The 27,386-nt window shown below is 39.3% G+C and overlaps 1 protein-coding gene across 9 annotated transcripts in view; it reads right to left on the bottom strand.

The window, feature by feature from the left end:
• Positions 1-26,330, bottom strand: part of PDS5A (PDS5 cohesin associated factor A) — a 78,299-nt gene extending 51,969 nt beyond the window's left edge. For 2 of the 9 annotated variants that reach the window (XR_003527574.1, XM_027642842.1), the window contains exons 1-2: positions 25,341-25,546; positions 25,101-25,271 (exon numbers count right to left, since the gene is read on the bottom strand). Coding sequence is in view for 8 of the 9 variants with exons in the window: in XM_027642842.1 (XP_027498643.1) it covers positions 25,101-25,271; positions 25,341-25,487 (318 nt within the window). In the remaining variant the exon portion in view is untranslated. Of the gene's footprint in view, positions 1-25,100; positions 25,272-25,340; positions 25,547-26,060 lie in introns of those variants that run through there. The other 7 variants (XM_027642843.1, XM_027642841.1, XM_027642844.1 and 4 more) reach the window with 7 other exon arrangements.
• Between the last annotated feature and the right edge of the window lie 1,056 nt (positions 26,331-27,386).

Below are 27,386 nucleotides of genomic sequence, written 5' to 3' on the forward strand. Positions count from 1 at the left end.
CCACACCTCACGGGCACTGCTCACAGACTGCCCACACCTCATGGGCAGCTTACGTGCAGCCTGTTTTCAAAGACACTAAATCAGGATGGGAGCTTGCCCTCATGTGACTCAGCTGCATGTGGCTCTTGTGCAAGATCTATGCCTCGGATGGAAATACTAACTTTTGATGTTCAGATCCTGCAGCTTTAGGCACATGGTTTGTAGGATCAGGAAGATCAGCTGCTGCTGAAACTTACTGATGACTCCAGAGTTACATAAACAACGAGAGACTACAGGGTAATCGGTAGAGAGAAGACAAACCAGTGCTTGCAGAGAAGAAGCAGTAGGCAGATCTACAAAAGCCTTGCTGCAGCTGGCAGGCCAAACACCAACCTGCAAGCCAGTCACAGCAAGGGGAAGATGTGTGCAGGTTACACTTGTTGTACTCTTCTTACAATGGTTTATTCGAAGGATTCCAAAAGTAGTGACATTTAACCACCACCAGTTTGTAAAAAGACCAGGAAAAGATACTCAGTATTTTAAAATTTTGTAATCATCAAAAGAAGAAATTTAGCAATTGAGAGAATTTGATACCATTTGTTATAATGGGAAAACTATCAGAAGTTAACTTCAGTACTAAGGTTAAATACAAAAGATATTTGAAAGTAAAACATAACCAAATGGATGTGAGCCCGGATGACACTTCAAGAGCTCAGACAACTCTGTGAGAGATGTCAAGAAAAGGCTAAAATTACAGTGCACCCAAATCTAGTAATTTTCAGCTGCCATCAGAGCGTTTTTACATTTTTTCCTCACATGATTTAAGCAGTACTATAGGCAATTCTTACCATTAACTATTAACAATAAATTATATTCTTTGTTTAAAGATCTCTGTGTAAAACACAACAAAATCCACAGACATGTATTTTTGAAAAAATACTTCTACATGGTGCATATTTAGGATGAGAAATTTTGGTCTCCCTCAGATACAATCCTATCTGTCAGTTGGAAGTACCAAACAAACATGGAAGAGACATTATTGTGTGGATAGAAACAAAAAGAAAAGATATCAAAGTATTCAAATCAGGAGAATCAGATCATTGTTATTCCAGAATCTTTAAATACCTGACAAATGATATCACAAACTTAGCACCACAGGTTTTGTTGGCTTTTCTTAAAAAACACAACAAAACAAACCCCAAACAAGAAAACCCAACTACAACACCAAAAAACCCAACAACAAACCACACAGACACATACCACCACCACCCCCAAAACAAGGAAGATACCAACTAGCCAGAAACTATCAAATATTAACATAATGATCAAGAAAAGAGATTTTGCCAATACATCCAACAGGCTGACATCAACAGAATTTCATAACACAAACCAAATCTGGAAGGGTAAATAAACAAAAAAGAAAAACAGGGTAGCACATAAAAAAGAAATTACTTTGCTAACCCTCATCTTGTAACAGCTCATGCCTTCAATAAGATAATCAACACTCTACACAACATCAACCATGACAAGAAATTTGTCCGAGTGTCAAGAACAGCATTACACTGAGCCACATGGAAAATGAGAATGCTGCAAGAGATGAAGATCAGTGCAACTTGTCTCCTTAGCTCCTCAGTGTTAAACTGAAAGGACACTTCGGAACTGAATGAATTTACTCGTGCAGAATGGTAGGAATGGATGGTAATACACAGTTACAGACTGCCAATAAAGGACAGGATATTACATGAGAACAGAAACACCAAAAATTGATTGCTGGTAAATGGTCTCATGCTTAGCTCTTAAATCCAAGAATTTATGTTATTAAGAGCTTATCAGCTGGAAACAACAGGAGAGAGGAAAGATGGACATTTATTAAGCAATTGTAAGGAAATTATGAGCCAACAACAGGGTATGTGCATGAAAACAATGAAAATGCAATTGCAGGATATGACAGAAGAAGGAAAGGAAGAAACAGCAATACAACTCACGAAATGCTAAAAATACTAAATGCTGATTTGAAAAACATTACTTAGGCCTGATTACCCTCACTGATTTAAAAAAAAAAAAAACAACCAAAACTGAAAAGTACAGAAGATGGCTACCAAAAGCCTTTTCTTGTAAGAGGATATTTACCAGACTGTGCTAATTAACCTACTGAAACAACAGCTGTAGGTCTCTCTTTGAGGCCAGCCCTGTATAGACAGTATCTGTATTGATGATCTGGACAAGGGGATTGGGTGCACCCTCAGTAAGTTCACAGACAACACCAAGTTTGAACTGGTGAAGGGTCTGGAGCACAAGTGTTATGAGAAGCAGCTGAGAGAGCTGGGCTTGTTTAGCCTGAAGAAGAGGAGGCTGAGGGGAGACCTTATCACTCTCTACAACTACCTGAAAGGAGGTTGTAGTGAGCTGAGGGTTACCTTCTTCTCCCAGGTAACAAGCAAAGGGACAAGGAGAACAGTCACAAGTTGTGCCAGGTGAGGTTCAGATGGATATTAGGAAAAATATCCTTACTGAAAGAGCAGTCAAGCAGGAATCACCATCCCTGGAAGTGTTTGTAAGCATGTAGATGGGACATGGTTTAGTGGTGATCACAACAGTTCACCACTTGTTGCACTGGTTGGACTAAATGATCTGAAAGGTCTTCTCTGACCTTACTGATTCTATAATCCTTTTAGTATGCTTTAAATACAGGAGTGCCATTCACGCCCTGGAAAAACACTGCAAGTAGAAATGGGTAGAAAACGAGCCTGCAGGATCTCCGGCTTCAGAATGGGGCTGCTTTCTGACCACGGAAGCATGTGTCATGGAGCAGCACCTGCTCGCAGGGTTCACTTCATTGCAAACAACTCCTTCTCAGGGCCCACCTAGGGAACTACAGCCAGTCAGTCTCACCTCTAAGATCATGGAGCAGATCCTCTTGAAAACTATGCTAAGGAGGTGACTGGTGATAGCCAACATGGCTTCCCTAAGGGGACAATTTCGGTGGCATTCTGCAGTGGGGTTAGTGTTGGTGGATCACGGAAGAGCAAATGATGTCACCTACCTAAACTTGAGCTGAGCATTTGACACTGTCCCAGAAAACATTCTTGTCTCTGAACTGGAGTGTGGCCAACTGACAGATCACACGCAACGAAGTCACAGATCTGTAATTTACCACTATCTTCACATTCGTAAAACGACATATTCTGTATTATTTTCCTTGCATCAAGCAAATCCAACTATTTTCCAAGAGCCCAAATATTAAATTTATCTAATGTATGAAAAAGCAGAAAGACTGGCTACTATGTGTAATAAACCCCTATATACTGAGCAGTTAGTTCAGGGATTATTTAACTTCCTTGATACACATTTTTAAGTAACTACATAATGAATGCAAATATCACACATATACAGCATCCTAATCAAAACAGGACAAGTAATGTTACCAATTTGTGAGAGAGGTTGTTCAATTACCCACATCTTACATCTTCATAATCAACACACAGCAGAATTCCAGTTCTGTTGTTCCCCACAGCAAAATAAACGCAACAGATGTAGGAGGAAAAGACAAATAAAATGAAAAAAAAATCACGTCTTAATCCCAGGTAGCTGTAGTATTGGTTCCTTGTGACATGGAGATCCAGTTTAACCACCTGCAGCCACTATCTCCTCCCTTTCCCATGACTCACCCTGTCCTGCTTCTGGCCATGCAGTGCCACAGTACACTTTGTACTGGACACAACACTTGCTGAATAACTCCATGAGTCAATTTAACCTACTAATCTGTCTGAAAAACTCCCTGGAAAAAGTCCTGGATAGTTTTCTGACAAGCATAGTTAGATCACAGACATATCTGATACATTCCAGAGTTAGTAGAAGGGAAGGTAGATAGAATTCAATGGCAAAGATCAGGAAGGGAAGAATTACTTAGTCTTCCAGTGCACTAACTCTTAAAAAACAATCTAACAGTGACATAAATTCTTGAACTTAATAGCAGCAAGCACATGAAGCCTGAAATGGGCAGCTATATCCAAATCCTAGTAGGCTGCCAGAAAATTTACCTGTACTTCTATTCAGTAGAAACTGGCAGAAGATGTCATCTCTGATCATTTTAAATTCAAGGTCTTAAAAATACGTTGTTATGGTAATTTTCAGAACTCGTATGCAATGTATCAATTAACTTACTCGTTTTAATTTAATGATGTATTTCTTGGGTTTATATCATGACCTGAGACAGCAGAGGTTTCCCATTCGCCTTTCTAGGCCACCACTTTCTTTGCCTTCCAGGTTCTTATCATTCTCATCACATCCTCATCTCACAGCTTTGGAGGCAAAGATTTACTGTAACTTCAGTATTGCACATATATTTTATTTATATAAGGGATGCATAACACCCATAGTGTTTAACAATTGGCTCCTTAGCTGGCATTAAATTCTATAAGATTTTTCAACAGCAGCTGTTGAGTCAAAGATTTCACTAAGCGCTCGACTGATACGTAAGTATCCCCTAATTTAGTCCTCTACAACTTCACGAAGTCAGTAAAGAGTTTTGTTTTCTCTCACTATTTGTCACCTTGCTTTAATCAACAGTGAACCTAAAAGCTTCCACTTGGATTCGCCCCACTCAAATTATCTAACTTAATAGGAATTCTGAGAAATTCTCCCTGGTTGTGATGAACACCTCATCACATTTCCCAAACAGCTACAAGGGTTTCAAGTGTGCAGAGTACTATCTAACATAGGTCACTGTATGGTTTGTCAATAACAAAAATTATTTATTGATATTTACTTTTTGCTTACAATCAGCTTTTAATGCATGACAATACCTCGCTACTCAATTCAAGACCTTTTTAAGTTTTTTTAGTGTAAGAAACATTGAGAAGTATTCCTAGTTTGGCCTTACCAATACTGAAATCCTGAAGGTATTTTATTATCTCAGTTTTAAACTGTTTCACACAATTTTCTATGACACAAACTATAATACTGTGGATCAAATCACCCATTTTAACAATGTGTGTATACTTCTCAAATAATGAAAAGACAGTGCATATGCTTATCAGCACATGATCTCTTCATATTAATACTATTCTTGATCTCTTACACATCCATGATTTAAGTGTAGTGCCAGAGCACCAATTTTTATTTTAATTTTTTTTAAGCAACTCAGTTTACAGCAGTCTTTATTACTGGGAATATTTGTCATGGAATTCTTTGCACTTTTCCTGCCAAAGACTAACAATTGAAATACTCTAAGAAGGTTCATAAATTAAAACACTGAAAGTCATCTAAATTTTCAGAAACTTCACTTCCACATACGTAGATACATAAGAGTATTTGCAGAGGGACTTGAAAGAGTCTATTTTTTAAACATTCAAATGATAATTCAAGACATCATCAGTTAGAAGCATTTCATTAACTAGCCCTTTTTCCCTAGGTATACTGGCAAGTGTGATATATGGCTGGGGCAAACCCCCAAAATTCTTCAAATCGTATCCTCATGGTGCAGTAGTTCCTATTTCCATGTGAAGTTTCCCAAGTACTTTGATAATAGCATCCAGATGTTAGAGAGAACTCTTTATAACCAATTCACTGCTGTGTGATAATTCATTTCCTCTTCCAAAGAGAAGGTGGTGCTGGACAAGAACAAAAATGGCATTTGCATTTCTACCGTGAATTGACTGTAAGGATTCATTTTGAAGTGAGTATTTAAGGATCAGTTCTCACAACACAGTTATGCATTAGAGTTTCACATTAAAACACAACTAGAGAGCTATGCTGCCAGCAATACTGATGTTTTAAAGACTATATTCATGTCTTTTTCTACGCTGCAGTGCAGATGCATCCCATGGTACATCATATAGTCTTCCTGACTCAGTCATCCAAAAGTGGGGCATGTATAAAGCACACCATGCTTTTCCCTGCTTGTGTTTCAACACAACCAAAAAATGAGTCCAAAAAAAGACATTTTTTTCTAAGAAAACCGAGTTTTTCTATTTCAGCAATCTTGTAAATTGTGCTGAGTTGAAAACTTGCTATACCTTGCTATAAAATTATGTGAAATATTTGTACCTCCATCTTTAACTCTGATTGGACAGTCTGTGGCAGTAAGAGAAAAAAGGAATTAAAATTTCTTTCATGGACCTCATGACCAGCAATCACACATAATACCATCACACTCAGTAGCACCAGAAGGTACCATGGTCAACAAGAAAATACTCTTTAGCTATAACACTAATTTTTCTGGTTTCTTTAGGAGCCAGATTCCACTGTGCCTTAGGACTGAAAAATCAGGGGACAAATAATGTGAAACTCCAGCATGAACAATACCTAGTGACAAAACTGCACTAAAATTAAAAATTTTTGGTTGTCACCTACTGGAGTCATAGTACGGGACTGTCATATGACTACACAGAATGCAGAAACTGTGAATTTCCATTCCCATGTGAAAGGCTGAACAAAAATCAGAATTGTAAAACTGTAAAAAGCCTTCATCTTTCACAGTCAAAACTAAGACTACCAACCAGCAAGAACTACAAAAAAATCCCTAACCAACAGCACATCAAACCAGAACAAGTTCCTCAGAAGGCACTGGTTGACGTGGACACTGCAGCAAACTTCTGCCAGCAGCTGGTGAGGAACCAGCTACTGCACCTACAAACTAGATGCACTGCTGCAAAGAATTTCTATTCAGATGAATTATCCTTCTCCAATGAAGCATTATTTTACCAGAAAATTTGGCTACCTGTTGCACACAATTATCTGTATTAAAAATACCAAAAAACCCCACAGCTTTGCCTTCAGGCAGGTACCAAGCTCAGAACTAAGGCACTACAGAATGGACTGAAGGCAAAACACAACAATTTCCTTACTCTGTGTGCATCTTGTGGTTTCATTTTATTTTAAAGTAGCCCCATTAAAAACAAAGTTTCTGGAAATTCTTGAAGCACAGGAAGAAAAATGATGCCTAAAAATCTGGACCTGAAACACATCTGGAATGGTTTCCTGTTTGTAAGTCTTATTTAATTCTTTAATGAGGAGGAAGAAAATTATGTCTAATAAGTATATGGAAAGCATTGTATTCGTAGAATTCATTTAGTAAGCCTAAATTATTTTACTGTGAATAATTACAAGTATCCCTAAGTAGGAGACTGATTTCTGATACATGTGAAATGAACAAAAATAATAAAAAATATTTTAAAGAAATTTTCCATTGTAAATATTGTCATTAAAATGAGGTGGGAGACTAAAGGAAAAATAAGACACTATTATTGCTTATACAAGGATAGGAAAGCCAAATCTGCAGTGCTCAGCAACAGGATGACGATAAAGACAGAAAGAATACTTATGTGTATGATATTCACTTTCTGAGAAATAAGCCTCTAAAATTAATATGATAAGTCTGTACATTTTATTATAATGTAAGTAGCAAAGAACAATATGAAATTTCTTCAAGAAATTCATCGTTTCATCATAATTGGCAATATTAAAAGCAGAGAAATATTTCAAAATTAATATATTTATAGAAAGCATTTTGATGGACTTGACAGTATTTAAAATGTTGGTTTTTAATGTTTTTACTGTACATTTTATGATATAGTATTTCATAATGTAGACTTTTCCATTTTGGGTATGGGAGTAATTGCATTTGTCCAAGGAAAAAATAAGAATGAAAAATTAAAAGACAGAGGCAGGAGAGCAAGGAAAAGAAAGGAAGACAGAAAAAAATTAGGTTTTCCCATCATGTCTCTATCTCATATTTATTTTTATTTGCTGAGTCTTGACATTTACACCCAATCACCAGTAAGAGGACTACGTTTCTAACTTTGCTAAACATTTTAGTGATATTTTCAAGCAATATTGCTACCTTGAGCTGATTGAAAATTTTCTCCCATCCAAAATATGCACTCTGTTTACAAAACCATGACTCTCTTTTTACCCAACTGAAGAAAAACCACCCAAATTACTGCTTTTACAGAGCACTATTATTCCTTTCTGGATCAGGAATACTGTTTTAGAAGACAGGATGTCACGTCCCAGAGTAGTGGTGACTTCGTTGATTTTAGGTAGTTATTTTAATTATGGGCTAATAAAATCTTTTCTGGGAATTCTCTAATATTTTGAGAACTTCAAGTAACTCCTGGTTTCCACCACAAGAGTTCTGCAACTATTTTGCCTATCAGTTCCATCAAATTCCTTCCCTTGGATAGCTAGAGAATGACCATAAGGCTGTACCTGTCCCTCAACATTCCTCATATGTACTCACACAGTTTTATGGCTACTGATTTTGCTAAGATAAGAAGCAGGCAGTATATCAGATATAAAGCATTAACGCAAGGCTGGTTTTGTCTTTTTAAGAATGTTTTCAAAACATGACCGAAGTTTTTTAAAAGGTTCCACTAAGGAGCCTTCTTGTATTAAAGCTTCACTTGTGAAATATATAAAGATCACCAATGTCCCAAAAATCATAGAGAGCACTTCAATTTCCTTTCTCTGTTAGAAACAGAATTCAGATAAAGACATATATATAGTGACAGTATAACCACTGTCACTCAGACATCAGGTATCCACCATTAGACAGTTTTCCCAATCCATTCTTGGTGAATCTACTCACATCACTTGCATCATGCAGTGTTTTCTCATTTTGACCTTTACATTAATTTCTGCTTTACTTTGAAGCTCTCCAATTAGTGTAACAATTTCATTATCTCTGAATAAATTTTCTGGGGGGAAATAAAATCATATAACTATGTAACAAAGAACTCAAATCGGGCAGATTTCTCAAAGCTAAAGGTTGGAAAGTCTTTTACTGTTTTTTATTAGAAAATACACTACTTATGTGTTTAATATTCAATTTATATATTTTAAATACACCATTTAAGTTCAGCCTCAGAATTGATCATGCTGAATCTAGTTGAAAATAACATTTCACTAAACTACATTGCTGGAATCAGCAACCTACAAGTATGAAAGATAACTTAAATAGCTGCCAGCAACATCCTTAAAGAACAGGAATCACACAAAATCACACAAAATTTTTAAAGGTCCAACATACTTTAAAAAGCACTTGAGGCATAGTAGCTCTGTATTGGCAAAACGCTTTGGCATGTTCATTCAGAAAAATCACTTATCTCCATGACAAAATTTGAGAAATTTCTATGTACAAAACCACAGTGGAGGTGAGACTAGAGAGAGGTTCTTGAGGTTATGCACCTAAAGTCACTTTAGCATCTAGTTTAATACTTTATTAGAAATAAAATGTTTTGTTACCCATTAAATTTTACAGTTTCTGAGTCTCATAGTACAGTTAAACTCACTCAATAAATTCCTAGTGCTACAACAGTATCACTGCCTGGTAACTTTTGCCTTCACTCTAAATAGCTGGAAGATGCAGCCGATTCCCTTTATATTTAAGACATCCAAAACAATGCCAAGCTATACCCCAAGCATGAACATAAATTTGGTACCCAGTGGCAGAAGATTCGGTGATTTCACAAACATCTGCATCTGTGACAAAGAGACAGTGTCGAAGAGATATCTGAGAAGCTTACAAAGAAGACAGCAAGCCTCGGCCTAAAAAGTTATGATTGCCCAGAACACACAAGAAAGCACACACTTCATCCAGAGTACTGGACTGAAGCAGCCTGAAGCCAAAATAACACCTTATTTAAAAATGATCTTTGTTTTTATGACTCAAAAATGACAGAGACAACTTCACTTGCTCAGCTGCAGTGATCTCAGAACAGTAGTCCACATGCATACGCTGAAGATTCAAAATGCAGCTAACACATATAAAATATCCTAAAAAACAAGGATTGGGAAATTTGAAAAAGGAGGGGAAATGTTACCTATAAAACGACACATCAGATCTCTTTCACATACTGTGCAGAAGAATGACAACTAATTGATCAGCTGACTGTCAAAACAAACCACTTAGTCTTTATTAAGTATACATGAGACATTACACATAAGCACAAAATTTAACTTTTCTTATCTAAAAACACTGTAGGTAGTATAGTTATTGCTTTTTGGTCCTGAATCCCACATAAAGGTATTATGTTTCCCTTAAGTTTGCACACAGAAGACTTCAAATACATGAAGCTCCATTGTTACTATGCTTCAAAAGCCAAAACAGGATGAAAGGTCTTCATTCCTGTTCTGGAATTTGTTTTTCCGTTTTGTGTATTTTGTTTTAATTTTTTTTAATCACTCTCATGATCATTGCATGCAAACCATGTACTGTTATACTGAACCCATTTACAGAAAAAGCCCCTATGGAATGTACCTTGTTATGTTTGCTTTCTCATCTTCCTACCCTAAAAAGAAAAATATAACAATGCCCTATTTAATTCTGATTGAATTGGTGGTCTTGTTTTTTTTTAATTCAAAATCAAAACATTTTGCAGAGTATCTTCACAGAGAGAAGAAGGAATTCAGAAATGCACTTCGACCTACAGACTGTGAAGGTTTGCAATACTCTTCAATAGCTGCAGGAGTTCAGTGGACATCCTAAAAATGAAAAATGCTGTTGGCTAAGATTTATGATGGGGAAATAAAACCTGTCAACTACAATCTTTAGTGTCTAAAACTCAGGTATTAAGCTGAAGCCATTTAGCACCTTAAAGAAAATGGCTGAGACGTAATACTGGACAATAAATTTTACGGAAAAGTAGTGTAGGAGGAAACAACAAGCAGTTGCTGACCAAGTAACTTATTTGACAAAAATGCTTCAGTATTTAGTTTTGGTAGTCTCAAAATACTGATAACATTCATGATGAGATTAATCACAGAATTCTGTTTCAGATGTTGAGAGTAGAGCAAATAACCATAACCTGGACAGGGCTGAAATTCCTAACCAAGTAGAGAGCTGAAAAGGTGTTACTCCCAGGTAGCACTATTGGCACTTCCCTCATTAAAGGTAAGTATTACCCTGTACACTAAGGATCAAAAAGAAGTACCAAAGGGAAACATCCAGCAAAGAAAACTGAAGTATGGAGAAAAATGCTTCCTGTTGCCTGCTTGAAACCATTGCCTTGCTCTGCGTTAACTTCAAGCATCTTTCTTTTGCCAGAGCTCTGACTGCTCACACACAGAGTTCAAAAAATGGTAATATCACAGAGTAATATTCAAATCAGGTACTGGCCACCTGCATATTGCTGACACTGTGTCTACAAGATTTGTTTTGAATTTGCTTAGGAGCTGCTTTCAGATGTCAGAAGACAGTTGATTCTCGTGTTAATCGGGTACTGAGAGAGCAAGCAGGAGAAAAGTAGTTTTCCATCACTAAAGATACTCTTCCAATTTAAGCATTTTGTATCCTGTATGCTCATCACCTCTCTAGGATGAGAAAGCAGTATCTTCTAGTCAGCAACCTCAGAGAAGCCCAGGAAACCCAGAATATCTTCACCCCTCCTTTGTAGTATGATGGTTTTACAAGCAGTCTGGTCAGAATTAAGACAGCACAAAGGCAGTTTATAGTAAAATTGGTATTAGTCTCCATCTAGCTTCCCATAAATGTACCCAAAACCCATTTACAAACAAAAAGACTGAACCCAGGAAATCCCAATATGCTACTGAGAGGTGAATATATCCAGACATTCATTTCTTAAGCATTACTTTTAAGTTTTCTACATTGAAGAGTACAAGTAAAGGCTTACTTTAATAATAATACAAAAATGAAACAACTAAAACCAATAAGCCACAAGTCCCATAACATGACGTGAAATCAAATTATTTCAAAGGGAGGACTTGTATAATCAAAATTATCCATATAACTTCATCCAAAAGTTTCTGGCAGCGTTCCCATGCAGCTATTTTCATAGAAGTTTCCATATACAAAGACATTACTACCAAAAAAGCAGGCAAAATTCAGTTCTAAGGTTGGATGAAGTTTGGCAACTACAGAATTTCAATGCATATAACCACCACAAAAGTGCAAGCTCCTTGTAAACACTGTCTCTTTGAAGAATAAATAAAATTATGTGACATCTTTCAACAGCTGCTGGATTTCTGGCCTATCAAGGAGTCCTTAACAATATGTTCTGTTCAACTCTAAGGCCCTGAAGTGTAAAATATTTTAGTTAAACGACCTAAAGAATAATAATTATTCTGGAAGAGCTTCACCTGCAGGAGTAAACTCATGGTCTATTCCTGCTAGGAGCCCTGTTAATAATGTTGGCTTTGGGATGACACATGAAATTATTCTACTACTTGCATTTTATCAGTTCATGCTTAGAGGGAGAAAGCTATTTATGGTGCCTAATCTGCTGGGTAGTACAATTTTTTTGCATGTATGATTATCTGGAAATAAAGCATTCATCTCTGTGTACATATGCACACACATATTCCCCTACAGACAGATACATATCCTGTAAGTTAGCACATGCCTTTGTTTAAAGAACAATTAACTACAGCAGGGATCAGGAAGAGAAAAACAGTAAGAATGAGAGCTGGCATGAAGACAAATCTGTTTGCAAGCACTGGCCTGTACCACCTACTCTAGTTCAAGTCACGGCACAAGACTCAGTAGTTTGGACTGCAGAACAGGAAAAGACCAGCCTAAACATCACAGACCACATCTCATACTCATAATACTGGAACAGAACTGTGAACCATCAGGTGTAGGGAGGCCTCAAAAACACTGAAACATCAAGTTGCTTCTTCTGTACTAATGGGAAAGACAATAAGGGGAAAAAGGAGGAAACCCAACAATCCTAGAGGAAGGGGAGGTGTATCTAAGTATCTCTCTCTACTACTACTACATCAAGTCTGAATTCCAATATAAAAATCAATTTATTTTTAAAGCAATCATGTATTAGGATGAATTGTATGATCTATTACAGCAGATAAACATTAGAAAATTCACGTGGATTCCACAACATTCACATTAGCTCAAAATTACTGACACCAGCAAAATACACACATTTGAGTACAAACACAGCACTGATTTCCACTGTTTGCAACCATAGAATATTCTCCTCTGTTTCTTAGTTTCTTTTTTCAGACACGGAAGGCCAGTACATCATTCACTGCACGCACATTTGCAGCTCCCCAAAACAAGAGACACTTTTCTTTTTTTACAGATACAGCCTCACAAATAGAGGGGAGTGGGTGGATGTTTGTAGAATTTCTTAGGGTGCAGTTCATGGTTGTGCGAGTCAACCCAAATCTGTCAGATTTGTCCCTCCATTATTCCTGTATGTGACTGACCAGTGACACTACTGAAAAATTTCATTTTCTGGCCAGGTTACTTTTCAGATTCATCTGCTTCTTTAACCAGCTCACTACATGGCTGTAAAAATGGATAGGGAAGGGTGACATTACTTCAGCCTAATCTCAGGGTGTAGTTTAACGAAACCTAAAGTTGATTTAGTAAGGTCAGACCCAATGAACATAGTGTTCCAAATTAGGCTGTCACTGCAAGTAACAGTTCTGCCACCCCAAGATTGTCATATAGCTTCTGCCAACGCAAGGAGGGGGTAGTAGGTGACTATAAATCACACTAATCCAAATAAAAACTTATGCGGAAAAAATGACTGCTTTTGAATAGGATCACTTCCACAATGCAATATCCTGCAGGCCACAGACACATCTGGGCTGGCACATGGAAAAGAATGGCCCACAAGTAGCAAGAGTACTTCACTGGCTGGAAATGCTGGCTTTGGTGTTTGTGCTTCCACACACCAGGGTTTGATTCAGTGCAATTCTCCAGCTTCTGCTGCAGCAACTCCATCCTTTCCAACGATACCACTTTCCCTTCCCTAGTCTCTACGTGCCTCTATTTTTTACTTTTTCTCCTCTTAGTCTTCACAAACTTCATTTTCCATGACTTTAAGAGTGCTGCTGATGCAAATAAGGAAAAGAACTCTGAACAGCAATAGCAGCTGCAGTGAAGACGAGCAACTGTTTCCTTAAGTAGTAGCAGCAAATTAAGAGTACTCAAAGTAGTCAGGTACAACAGTGTCAGGATGTCAAGCTTCCAGAACACAATTCTGACAGACTATAAAGAGAATTAGTATTTTATTATTATTATTTTTAGGTAAACTAACTTCCTTTTGACTGTGTTAAAATATCCATTATACAGGTCAACTCAGATTACTAAACTGACTTGCAATATTCTGCAGAAGTAACCTGTCGTTACTTACCCCTCCACATCTTTACCTTCCTAATGAAATTATTTTTTGCCCATAGCTTCATTTTTGAGCAGAAAATTGATAAAGATGATGAAAAATAGTGGGGAAACTCTCAACAAATCCTCTAAAGGCACTAGCAATTAATATTGTCTTAATTTCTAAAATTTTGAAGCTACTTTTAAAATTAGTTTTATGGGGATGCTGAATGATGCCAGGCTTTTAATCAAAGTGTTGAGAGGCATTAATTCAGATAGTATACAGAAAGAGAAGCACGATAGCCCTCATACAGACTGAAGTCAGAGTGACTCAGAAGAGTCCCAAGACAATGTGAATTAGGGCACAGGTTCACGGTATGAATTCTCAGGAGGCAGAGCCTGTGAATTAGAGTCCCTGAAGGTGTCTCTCAAACCAGCTCCACTGCTAGTGGAGAACTCCATCCTCCCAGATGTATAGGGGTATCAGAAACCAATGTTAGCATCGGACACGGAGCGACACACAGAGCTGCAATTCTGGGATGCTTCAATCTACATAACATATCCAACCCAGAGAATAATCCGATTTGCACAGGAATGTAAACTAAGGACAGCAGGTAGAAGTGTCAAAATAAAACAAAATTAAATGGTAGCCTCTTTAACTGTAATCTGACTGAAGGTGATTTAGCCTTTAAAGGGAAACATAGGCTAGGACTGAAAGACCATTACTTTGGAAAACATTACACGCCACCTCCACTTCCCTGAAACTGAGGTTTAGAAACACAGACATTAAACTTGATTTTCACTTCTATCTTTTTAACGACTTATTAGGTTTTCTACTGACCTACTTCCAGTTGTATCAATGTGTATATATTCTCTCAGAGATACAGTTTTTGTACTTGGTGAACCCTCCCATTTCCTAAAGCAAAATTCTCATAATTTAACAGCAGTCTAGACTACCAGTTCCAAGTGGAACAAAGCTGAAATCTTATTTCCAGATTTCCCACTTTCCCTTAGGCTGCAGAGTTATGCCTACTTTCACAGTCTACATGCATTTTCTAAGGAAAAAAAAGTCACTAACAGCTCCTAGACCTTCCTCTAGTGACTCCACATGAGCAAAAATAGTACTTCTTTTCTTGCCACTGGAATTCTACTGGCAATAGCAGAAGTGGGAGCTTTTGAGAAGAGACGGATTAGAATTTTTCAGGAATAGTGACACATGCCAACTACATTTACAAAGGATCAGTGAATTAGGAATTTAAATACACATGTATTTTCAGAAGAAAAGCTTTAAAGTTGCCTTGCATTTCTTTGTTTTGCCTTGTAGGTGAACGAATGTTAATTCTGCAGCACTTCAGTGGTAAGAACCACCTGTCAAAAAGCAACCATATAGGGTCACCTTTTCCACTTCCCCCCAGAACACTGAATAGTTTCTGTCATCAAAAGTAGTAAGCAATGAGCTTACTTACTTTATTCTTATGCCTGTAACAGCTTAAGAATTAAACCTCCCTTCACATACTCCACGATACATTGTGCCATTGTGTAAACAAAGCAACATAACTTCTGAATTATTACTCTTCACTATTTCATGTAAGTAAAGTTTTTAAACAAAAATTATTTCCTTTATGACTGATAGGACTAAGGCCCACAAAAAGGCACTGCAGTCAGAGTTAAGTGATCAAAAATCAGGTTTAAATTACAAGAAAAGAACAATTATTATATTCCTCAAAATTTACTTTCAAATAATTGCCTAGTAAATTATTAATATATTTTGATTAAATTTCAATAATGAGTTTATTATGAACCATTAATGCATTTTAGATAATTAAGTACATACATATATTTTCAAACAGTACAAGAAAAACACAGTTAAAACACAAAATCATATTAAAATAACAAGGTTTACCATACTTTGACTATTCTCTTTACAAGAAGATAGAGTAAAAATTTTAAGAGGAAATACGCAACCACATTTTCCTTTCATTGAATTGGTACAAGTAAAGCCAGTTAGCTTATTTTTTTCAAGGAACAACTTATTATAACAAACTTATTTTCACATCCACACTACGACATCATCATAATGCTCAAATTGCAAAATTTCTTTATACTCAGCACTTCCTAACTTCAACTCTACTTTCACTGCACACGTTTTTCTTCAGCATTTGCACCATCATCATGATTCTAAGTAACCAAAAAAACCCTGAAAAAGTTAATTATGTAAAAAAGTACTACACAAAACAACAACTAAAGAGCTTTTGAGATTTTTAGCTACTTTTGAGTCATTTGGGTTTTTCGGTCGGCTTTCTTTTTTCATTTTTGCTTTACCCTTTCTGTAATAGCATATTGCATAAGCAATTTTCATCAAGATGATCAAAGAATATAGGTATCATTTTCAACTGTTAAAACCCACCACTTTAAATTTAAAAACTAGTAATATTTTCGAATACCATGCACAGCCCACTACCAGTTCATGGGTTAAAGAGTATTAAAAAGCTTTTGTGCTTTATTTTACCTGTTTACCTTCAGTACTGCTGCAATATAAAAGTAATTTTCTCATAAGCAACAAAATTACCACTGGCTGATTTCCAACAGATCTGTTCCCCATCACTCTCCTCCGAGCGGGTTTCCAACTCACTCCCTTCTGCTGCCCTTCTCTCATCCTCCGGCACTACCTGCCCCCCAGGCACCGTGCCTGGAGAACTGGGCAGCGGGCAGCACATCTCCTACAACATTTGAAACACCCGTGCAGTAATTAGTTGAATTTATTCCAGCTAGCACAGGGGCTGCTGGCTTTTGAAACACTTCACAGTGCTGGTCCATTTTCCTTTGTGTAAATCGGGTTTGGATGCCTCTGTTCTGCTCAGCACCAGTTAGACAAACGTTCCACCTCTGAAACCTCTGTCAAACTGCCACAAAGTTTAGAACTAATGTAACTTAAATCAGTAACAAAGAAATTAAACTTATTTCATTAGAAAAGCAAGCTAAAAACATTTTTGCAGGCAAAGAATTATTACTTACACAAAGTAAACTGAAAAACATATGTCTTCCTCCTGTTTTTGAGAGACTGATTCCCAGGTACTTAAAACAACAGTAATAAGATTTTCATTGTAAGTACAACTTGGTTTTTCAATGGTCTCTCATGTTAGATGCACTGATAGAACAGTTTTAAGACCAGTAAGTTACGCAATATTAAAAAAAAAATATTGTAAACCTGCAGATGTCAAGCTATTCCCTGATGGTCAATCAGGTTATTTCCACAGAGAGCTGTAAGACAGACAGAGACTACGATTGCAGAGGAAAGAGAATTCTTTAATGACTGCAAGGAAATGGTAATACTACTAAGCACTAATATAACTTTTTTTTTTAAAGCATCTGCACTTTTCAAGTGCTGTAGACAACAAAGAATGGTGTGGGGGCAAAACTCTAAACTTCTCCAAAACCCTTTAAAAATGTTCCTTCTCCTTCTCTTTCATCTTCAGTATTGGTGCCTGTTCAAAAAATCACTGATAAATAGAAAAGACATGTATCTTCTAATGCTTAGCAATGTAATCTGGCAGTACAAAACTTTTTGTCTGTTTAAACTGTTTGGAAAGTTTTGATAAATCTCCTGGAGATAGATGTCATAATTTCTACCATTAGGTATTAAAATACAATACTAAAAACGTAAGGTCTAAAATTGCTAATGACTTCCAAACTGTATTTCAGCAAATGTGACGGGCTCTATCCATGGAAGACAACAGATCACGATTAAGATTAGAAAACGTAACTGAACAACCAGAAAGAAACAGGAACTCGCTTCAGAGTACGACATAAAAAAGGCTGATCAGTATTCACAGTAAATTTGAATGACTCTTTCTTCCCACTGTGGCTGCAAAACCCATCCTAACATTGCACCTCTGGCATCTCCATCAGCTAAGTATGCATCTTCTGGCTCTCATAAATAAAACCTAAGTTTAGAATATCCCCACACTATCTAGGTATCAGAAAGTTTTCAATCTTCATTACTGAGAAGAAACATACTTTGTGCCAATGTTATCTTTGTTTAGCTTTAACAGTACTTCATCATGCTTAAGACATCTTTGCAATAGCCAAATTCTGATGTCAGCACAGCAGTGGGAATACAATTTATTAGTTTACTGCAGCTGCAAAGCCAGCAAACACATATTGCTTTGAGTGACACCAATAATAAGCATGTGTTTTAGATTTCTAGGTAACAATGGTGATTAACAAGGTAATTGCAGCCCAGAGAAAAATCATATATGAAGAATGTTTAACAGACTGGGGACTAGACAAAAGTTTGGTTTCTTTAACTACCAAAATTGCTATAATATATATTGTGAACCAAGGATATGCTAATTATTTTGCCTGTTGTTTTTCTTATTCACAGAAGAAGATGCATATAGGCATTAAGCAGACAAAATAGTATGGATTGATTCAAGTAGATGAGGCAGCAAAGTAACCTCAGATACTTTTGATTTCCCTTCCTATCCATCACCTGTCTGCAAGCCCAGGGATAGTTTCTTCTTTCACTTTGTATTGCTGTCGAGAGATGAGCACTTCCTTTATAAATCCCTGCAAACTCACGCATGCAAATTCCTCACAAGAGTGCAGCGATATGTCAAGGATTGTGTATCCAAACTTTATTGAAAATATTTAAATACACAAAAAGTCTCCCACATTATACCATAAAAACAGACACTGACAGACACACCCACCCGAAGAGATTTATATGATTAAATCATGTCGCTTACACTAAAGACAACATTAGTACAGCTCTGGTCTGCTGCAGCCTTCCAGTATGTCCCTAAGAAATATTTAGCCTTTTAACAGTTTGTTTCTGTTTCATGGGAGAGGGACAAACCCAGAAATTCCTAATTTACTATCTGTCATTTGTAATTTTGTATGCTGTTATCACAACTCCTATTCATCTCTTTTCTAAGGTAAATAATCCTTTACTTCTCAAGCTTTTAGTAGACTTTGCAATCCTAATGCTAATACAGTACTTGGTAAGTGATTACACACACACCCCCCCAAAAAACCACAACGATAAAAAACAAAACCAAAACACCACAACCTAAAACTTGATGCCATTACTTGGTTCAGTTCACAGAAAAAATCTTCTGGAGTTAATCAAGGTTGTTGGTAGAGAAGCATATTGCCCAAAGGCCATTCTCCTTATTTATTGAAGCTGGAATTCTACAACTGAAGAAAAATACTGCACAAAAGGAATATTTATGCCGTATTTTCAAACAGTTAAGTCAGAAGACTTGAATGTTAGCCTCCCACCTATTACAATGTTTCTATACAATGCTTGTTAAACAGCCTAGAACACAATTTTCACAGAAAACATTTGTCATTTTCTGTGTTTTTAAGGAGCGATGATGAAGCCTGGTTTACTAAAGTGCTAGGAACTCAGAAATGTAACTGAAATCAAAGGAACTTGTGATCTGAACATGTAGAATGCAACAGAATGCACAGTCACTTCAGAAGTCACCATTTAGAAATGCCAAATCAGGCATACGAAGCCAGCTTGTCTTTCTGGGCTTGGGGTTTTGTTTTTTCCCTTTCAGCTCCTCATCTTTTAACTGCGATTAACATCATGCAGTCACCTCACAAAAAAAGCATTAGCATAAGAATAGGATTAATAATTCTCTGAGGTTTATAATAGAATAAACGAGGGCATAAAGACTTCTGAACTAGTCTGTCCATTTTGGTGGTCAGACATCAGAAGTTATCATTTCTAATTTAGCAACCTCTTTTTTCCCCCCTTTTCAAATTGCAGCTTCTTTTTCTTTCACAATACATTTATCTTATTGTTGCTGGGAAACCATTAGAATAATATTGTACATGTGAAATTGCCATTAATTACTGATGCACTTGTAAGAAAAGAAAATTATCAGATAAAAAACAAAGGGTGTCATCATCAATCAGTTTGAAATTCAGTAACATCTGGGTGAACTGGGTGAGCTTACATGGTCTATTCCTCTAAGGACTGACAAAACTGGGACATTTACAAAGCAATTGGTTAATATTCCATTGGAAAAAAGAATCAGAACACAATTTCTTCTCTGACTAGTGGCCTGTCCTAGTTAATGAAAAACTTGATTGTTACAAGAGTCAAACTAATTAAAAAGATTAAACTATGAGCAAAATCAAATTAGAAATTTGGCTTTAGGCTTCTGTGGCCAGCAACAGCTCAAGAACATTGCAACTGCAGTCTGCAGTTAAATACAATTAATGGAAGTTTTAAAACTGTTAGAATAATTAACTGCAGATCATTTCTGTAACCTGGCTGTATGACCTCCACAACATCACTTATAATTCTTAAATATAAGCATGTAAATACACGCAAGTCAGAGGTCTAAGCCATGAAAGTACCCATGTCATCTAAGTCTTGCCATCAAAGAGCACTTATTAACCAACACAATCCAACATACTTAATATGTGTATACATTTTCCCCTCAAACATACCAAATTCTAGTGCGTGACACAGGGGAAAACAGATTCTCTTCTCCCAGATGATATTCTAATTTGTATTTTTCAGTCTTGTTCAAAATAACTATCTTGGCACAGCCAGCTCAGGTCAAAGTTCCATCTAATTACACAATCTTAAGAGAGTGGTCATTAACTTATGCAGAAATATCAGAGTGAGTAAAGAGTAGCTTTTTTTTCCTCTCACAGAACTACAATCTACTCCAAAACATTTAAATAGCAACAATAAACCTTTCTCAATTTTAACATTATGTAACAGATACCTAAAAAACCTGTGCATGATAAGGTAAATTGCTAGCATCAGCTACTTCTAGTGATATGAAGATAAAAATGTAACAGGCCCAACTACAAAGAGGCCAATACCTAATATCAAGAGGAACAAACAGAAGGACAATGGGAAGAAGGAGAGGGAGTGTTTGTTTCACTCTGGCACAAATACATATCAGATAACTAAGAAATGCCATGGGACAAGATAAGGAAGACTTCAAGGCTCACCAGGAGTGCTAACTTCTCCAGATGATCACAAGCTAGGCCTTGGGGTGGGATGGCAGAGGGACTACTGGAGAGAGAATGAAAGGGGGGGGTGCAAATCATCCGGAACTTTTCACAGAAAATGCCTTGCCAGACTGTCACCATGGGAAAAGGAACAAGACTACCAGACAGATTGAAAAATCAAAGGAAAAATCACTCTCTCCACCCCCAAAGCCCCTCAAAACAAAAACCTGAATTTTTTTTTTTTTTACAGATTTTATGAATCAGTGTTGCTTACACTGATATCTACAGGTAAAAAAATCCTGCACTATAAATATTTTCTGTTTTTCTACAGACTTGTCATACACTTATACCAAACTGTATAGTCTTTAGTACAAAGCTGCACCTGAACTCACCATCTTATAGTATTTCTTTTATGGTAAAAGGTCTAGCAGGCAAGATAGTTTTGCAGAAACAATGCAGAAGTCCCCACCTCTATCTCAAAAGAAAACATTTGCAAACTTTCACATTCAAATTGACTGTGAAGTTCCTTCAGCGTTCCAAGGTAGGACTGCCACGGAAAGAAGTTGCTTTTTCCCCTATACCAGCCCAATTATTTGTGAGCTCTCGTGATAAGTCACACAAGAAAATGGTTCAGGTTAAAATTAACATAGTTGGGGCTAACCTGGATCTGTTGACCCATCTGTTTTGGTGTGCAGCAAAACCAAATACTTGTAGAGAGGGTACAGAACTGGGGTTGGGACAAGCACCAGAGAGTGCCACTTCTCTGGGTGGCAGTTCTCCCTTTGCCTACAAGGACTGTTTACATCGGTCTCTGAAAAAGTCAGTCCCTATGCATTTTGGATTGATGGGGCTAGTGGTAGTGCATCTGACAATTAAATACCCTACAGTAAATCTTATTCATCATTACTACATGGTTTTATATAAATGACATCAAAATATTCTCTTGTGATCACACAGAGTTATACCTGAGATGTAACAGTTTACTGACAGCAAGATACAAGTCTAGAATTTTAACAAGGCAGTAAAATTAAGTCAATTTTGAAAAAATTTCAATAGTTGTAGAGAAGCTTCACAGCAAAGCAGATGTCAAGTTTCTAAAACTTCTTTCAACCTTCAGCTATCTTATGGAAAGAAATATAATATTGCTAGTACAACAGCTCTCAACTTTTATTTAGTTGCTGGCTTGGTTTGGAACTGAAGGAAAGGTACTTGGGTACCTTAGAATTGTTTGTTTTCCCCTTCTATCACTTGGTTAAATAAAAGTTATCACCTCTTCCCACAAGCCTTACCCAAATTGGCCAGCATTGGATTTACAGCCCTGAAATCAATAACTATATAACTTGAAGAGTTGCCCTGTAAAAAGGAAGACTGACCTAAGGAAAAAAAAAATCATTTTGTAGTCAAAAGTACAGTAAACCTCAACATTCCTACATGCCAGCTGCCTAGTTTGGTTAAACGTAATTGGATCTACTAAATGGACACTTTCCCCAGCCACAGCACACCACAGTTAAAATCACTTCCTCAACAGCTGAAATTATACATCACATGCTGTCCCATTCTAGGGCACCGTCCCATCAACGTAATCTAACGCATCAGAAACTACCTTTGACTCCCTTAAGCACCTGAACCTGCGTTTCATTTGCTATACATACGCAATCCTGAGGCTTTTCCTTCCTACATCGCTCAAAAGACGCATGTTGATTTTAAAATTCTCAATATTTTCATTTTCAGGACGGTAATAATGTTATCATACAGATGTATCAAAACACTTTGAAAGTATCTGGCCTACATTTTATTACCCACAACCCCAAGCAGAAGGAGGGAAAGGATACAAAAACATTCTTTTTAGAAGTCCTTGGCACAAAAGCTGCTGCTCAGGCACTCTGGGACAGGTGCCCAGAACGTCTCAAGTTCCAATAATAAGAAAAGCTTTCATTAGGAGAAGAGGTCTGGTCACAAAAATACAGATACAGATGTGATACCAGAAAATTTGCTAATAAGGACACAAATTTGTAACCAATTAAGTTGACCATGACTTCAACACGCTAAAAGAACCAAAATCTGCAGGAACTGATCCAGAGCCTGGTGGCCAAAACACTAATTTAAGCTGCCTATGCACTTTGTGTAAGAAACATCTTCTATAAGAGCATCTTTAGCTCATGTGTGGCCAAGCAGGCAAAAAATCTACAGTTTCAAGAATTGATTCATGCCTGAGTTTGTACATTCTGCTAAAGCTGGCTTTTATCCTTAAGTCATATTTAAAGTTTGGGAAAGTTATCTTTTAACTGAACACATCTTTTTCAAGCATTTCCATCCCATGCACTGCATCATCATAATATTCCAGATGCCAAAATGAATTTGATTTTATAAATCAAGTTGATATAAAGAAGAACAGATTACATAAAGATTATATATATATATACAAAAGCATAAAAAAAATTTACTTTGTTCTAGAATGTACAGTACTTCCAATTTTCTTGATGCTTCAGTAAAGCCAATATCTGACCAAAAAACTTCCTCAAACTCAGATTAAACAGTACCAATATGGTAAGAAAAATCTTTGTCTTTTCAGTGATGTAAGTGCACTAGCAAAGTATTTGTTCCCCTTTAGTCTAAAATCTTTTGGCCACCTGAACAACAGTTCATTAAAAACAGAGAGAAAAAATTCTTCTCTTAGCCTCAAAATTATGTTCAATCCACGCACAAACACGTGAATTCAGCAAAACATATAAACATGATTTTGAAATTCTATTATTCCTATTATCTAGGAATGACACAGCTCACTACTGCAAGTCCTCCAACTGGGACAAAACAGAATACCCATTTCAACAAGCACCTCAAAACTGCACTTCTCCCCATTCCACACAGACTATGATCCAAGGTGCCTGTCTAAATAATCACAAATCTAGGATCTTCTCCTGTAACTGGCAATATTCCACTGGAGTCTTAAAAATACTAGGCAGGACTTGTCCACAAAACTGTAAATGGACAACAAGGCTCATTTTCAATGAAACAACTGACATGTGCCTTGCTGCTTTGAAAGTAAAGCACAAAGCCTACATTTTCCTCACATTTATAGCTAAGACAACTTTTCAATGTATTGACTAGTCAAGACTCTGGTTTCTATTTTTCAGTTTTTGTGGGGTCACTGTTGTGATGGGACACAGATCATCAGATGACAGAATATTTCCAATCTCTAAAAATTAATACTACGTATCCAACGTGGGCATAGGACCAAATCCCAGGTTACAGAAACTTTCTGGTCCAAAGACCGTGGTGTTAACAAACGAGCTGTGTCAATATTTGATCAATGCTCAACTTTATTCTCTATTTTCAGCATACAGTTAAGAAATAATATCACTGTATCACAGCAGCATTTCACTTTTTTCCCAGCAGAAAAAGGGATTAACAAAATAAAAATCAGAGATAAGCCTCACAGGCTCCCAGGATGCTGTCAAACGAGCAGAGAGGATGCTTCTACAACAATCCCTTTTACTTATGAAAATTTAGCAACTTTGCCAGACACCAGTTATACTGAATAGGAAAGAAACAACACGTATTATATTACAGTGCAAAGTCTGAGGAAGGTTTTACACATGAAACAACTTCAAAATACCATCTAAAACCTCCAGAAATTAATCTTTGTTTTTTGTGAACAGTCCTGTCTTTTCAGTCAAGAATACCCTTAACTAGATCTACCATACTTGCTTAAAGTGCTGAAACTCATAAAAACTTTCTTGCTTGACAAAAAAATTTGCTAATACATCCTGTAAGTATTCCCTATGATTCCACTTCAGATTTTTCCCCAAACCTGTGGATGTGTTTCATGTACAAATTAGCAGTTTACTGTATCAACTCTGGCGTTGAGAGAACTTGCAAGAGAACAGTCGTGAATTATAAAAACGAGTCTTCCTCTTTTAAGGAAAAGCAAGGAAGTGGTATTCCCATGAATGTCTGCAGGCAACAAGGACAAGGAATCTCTGGCAGTTCTCCATTCCAGTGGAAAAATGTTTACTTTAACGAGCAGAAGTGGCAGGGAAGGGGGGATGCTCACCTTTAACCGTTTAACCACCTCATCGTTGGTAATTTTGTCCGTAATCTCCTTCACTCCAGGAGGATAGTAGATGATTTTACCGTCGGCAGCAGGTTTTGGTTGGGTAGCAGGGAAGTCCATCCTGGCGCTGCTGGTTATAAACTTTCCTTCTCCACAGTCCTCTACCGGCCTCTATCGGTTAGAAAACAAAAGTTCAGCAGAATGGAAACGACTTTCTAACCCTCTTTTTCCATTCCTCACCCTCAATTCGCTGAAGGCCCGGGTGCTCGCCCCGCCGGCCGCGCCCCCCGGCGCTGACCCCGCCGCATCCCGGCGGGAGCGGGGCCCGGCCCGCAGCCTCTCCCCGTGGCTCCGGCCCCTCCGCTCCCCCCCAGCGCCTCCTTTCATTGCGGAGCTGCTCCAGCCCAACACTGTTAGTTCGCAGCCGACGGTTTTACAATGAAATTTGCGGCCCGATCGAAGGATGCCCCGCGGCCGAGGGCCCCTTACGGCCCGGGGGGGGGGGGGCGGGGGCGCCGTTCCCGGCGCCGGGGGGGGTTCGGAGCCGGCACAGCGGCCCCGCAGCCGAGAGACGAGGCCTAAACAGTTAGGCCTCAAAACTATCGGGAGGCAGAGAAGCCAACAGGAGAGGGGGAGGGAGGAAGGGAGGGAGGGAGGCGGCGGCGAGCGCAAACAAAACCCCCCCGTGGCCCCCCTGCCCCGCCGAGCCCCCCGCCCGCCCCCCTGCGCCGCCGGGAGCCCCCCCGGGGAGGGGGCCCGGCCACTCGCCACTTTCCATTTGTTCCCGCAACTTCACGTCCCCTCAGCCCTCGCCCCGCACCCTCCCCGCCGCCCCGCCGCCCCGCACCCAGCCGGGCCCACAAAGAGCTCTCCGCGGCCCCGGCCCCGCGCACACACCCCCGCGGCCGCGGGGAGCGGGGAGCGGGCACGGGGGGAAGCGGGACCCGGAGCCGCCTTTACCTCATGCAGCTCCGGAAGGTGCAGCATTGAGCAGCCTCCGTGCCGGGTGGTGCTCGCCGCTCCGCCGCCACCCCGCCGGCCACTGCCCTGGGGGCTCCCGCCGCCTCCTGCTCCGCGGCGCGTCGGCTCCTGCTCGGGAGCGCTGGCTGGGGGAGGGGGAGCGGCTCGGTGGCGGCAGCAGCGGCGGCGGCGGCGGCCGGGAGAGGGGGAGGCTCGGGCGGAGCGTGCGCCGCGGGGACCCAGCGCCGCTCTCCGCCCGCCCGGGGAAGCGCAGCCCGGGAGGAGCCTCCACGCCGCCCCCGCCCCTTCCCCTTCCCCTGCTCGTCCGGGGCCCGCGGCGCCGCCCCTCCAGGAGCCCCCAGCCCCGGGGCCGGGGTGAGGCCGCCCAGTAAGTCTCGCACGGCGCCGAGCCCCGCGCAGGGCGGGCGGTTCCGGGCGCGGCCGCCGCAGCGCTGCCTCAGCTTGGCGCCAAAAGCCCGGGAGCGGCCGGGCCGGGTCGGGCTGGGCGGGCTCTACCGGGGCGGCCGCGGTCGGCGCCGAGTGCGATGTCCGGCTGCCGACAGCGGCAGGGATCGAGCCCGTGGGGTCCCGGCTGCGGGGCGGGAGGACGAGAGTCGTGCTGGTGCTGCCTCACGGAGCCCGGGCCGCTCATGGCTGTGCGGGCTCGTCTGGCCGCTCCCTCAGGCATCTGGGGCCTGGTCGGCGTGACAGAGGAAGACGTGGGGGAGCGGTGTGTGGGGTGGCAGGCCGGAGTGAACAGCCCTTCTCCAGGCAGATGTGGGGAGAGAGCAGCATTCACGCTTTGCTTCTAAATCTTCAGGAGAAACTTGAATATGCAGACCAAAGGAGCCCCTCGCCAGCCAACTTAGGAAATCTTTCTGTGTAAAATGTCTTTGTAATTTAATATTCATATTTTCAGAGGATGGGGTATGTCTGGAAAGTCGCCAGTAGCAGAGTGGGATATATCTGTCTGTTTTGAGTCTGCATTATGTGCCCTGCACGTCTGAAGTATAGGTGGCTGTTAAGTGTTTTCCAGATGCCCCTGCTGCTCAGAGAAGGTGCATGACAGCTGGAAGATGACTTTTAACTGATCGAGTCTAATTCAGGGCCTTCAGCTGACTGTTTTTCATTATTCGAACCAGCTGAGAGTATAATTTTTTCTCAGTTTTGAAAATCTTTAACGAATATTTTTTAGAGCAAACTGAAGGCAGGAGGCCAGGGCCAGTCTCTGTGGAGGGACGGGTTTCTCCACAGGGGTTGCACATGTGGGACAGGGGCCTTGCTGGGCACAGCTGAAGGGCTGGGATGGCCTGGCAGCCGGCAGGA

The sequence above is a fragment of the Corapipo altera genome, unplaced genomic scaffold (assembly GCF_003945725.1).
Source record: "Corapipo altera isolate COAL_440 unplaced genomic scaffold, ASM394572v1 22, whole genome shotgun sequence".
Taxonomy (NCBI): Eukaryota; Metazoa; Chordata; class Aves; order Passeriformes; family Pipridae; genus Corapipo; species Corapipo altera.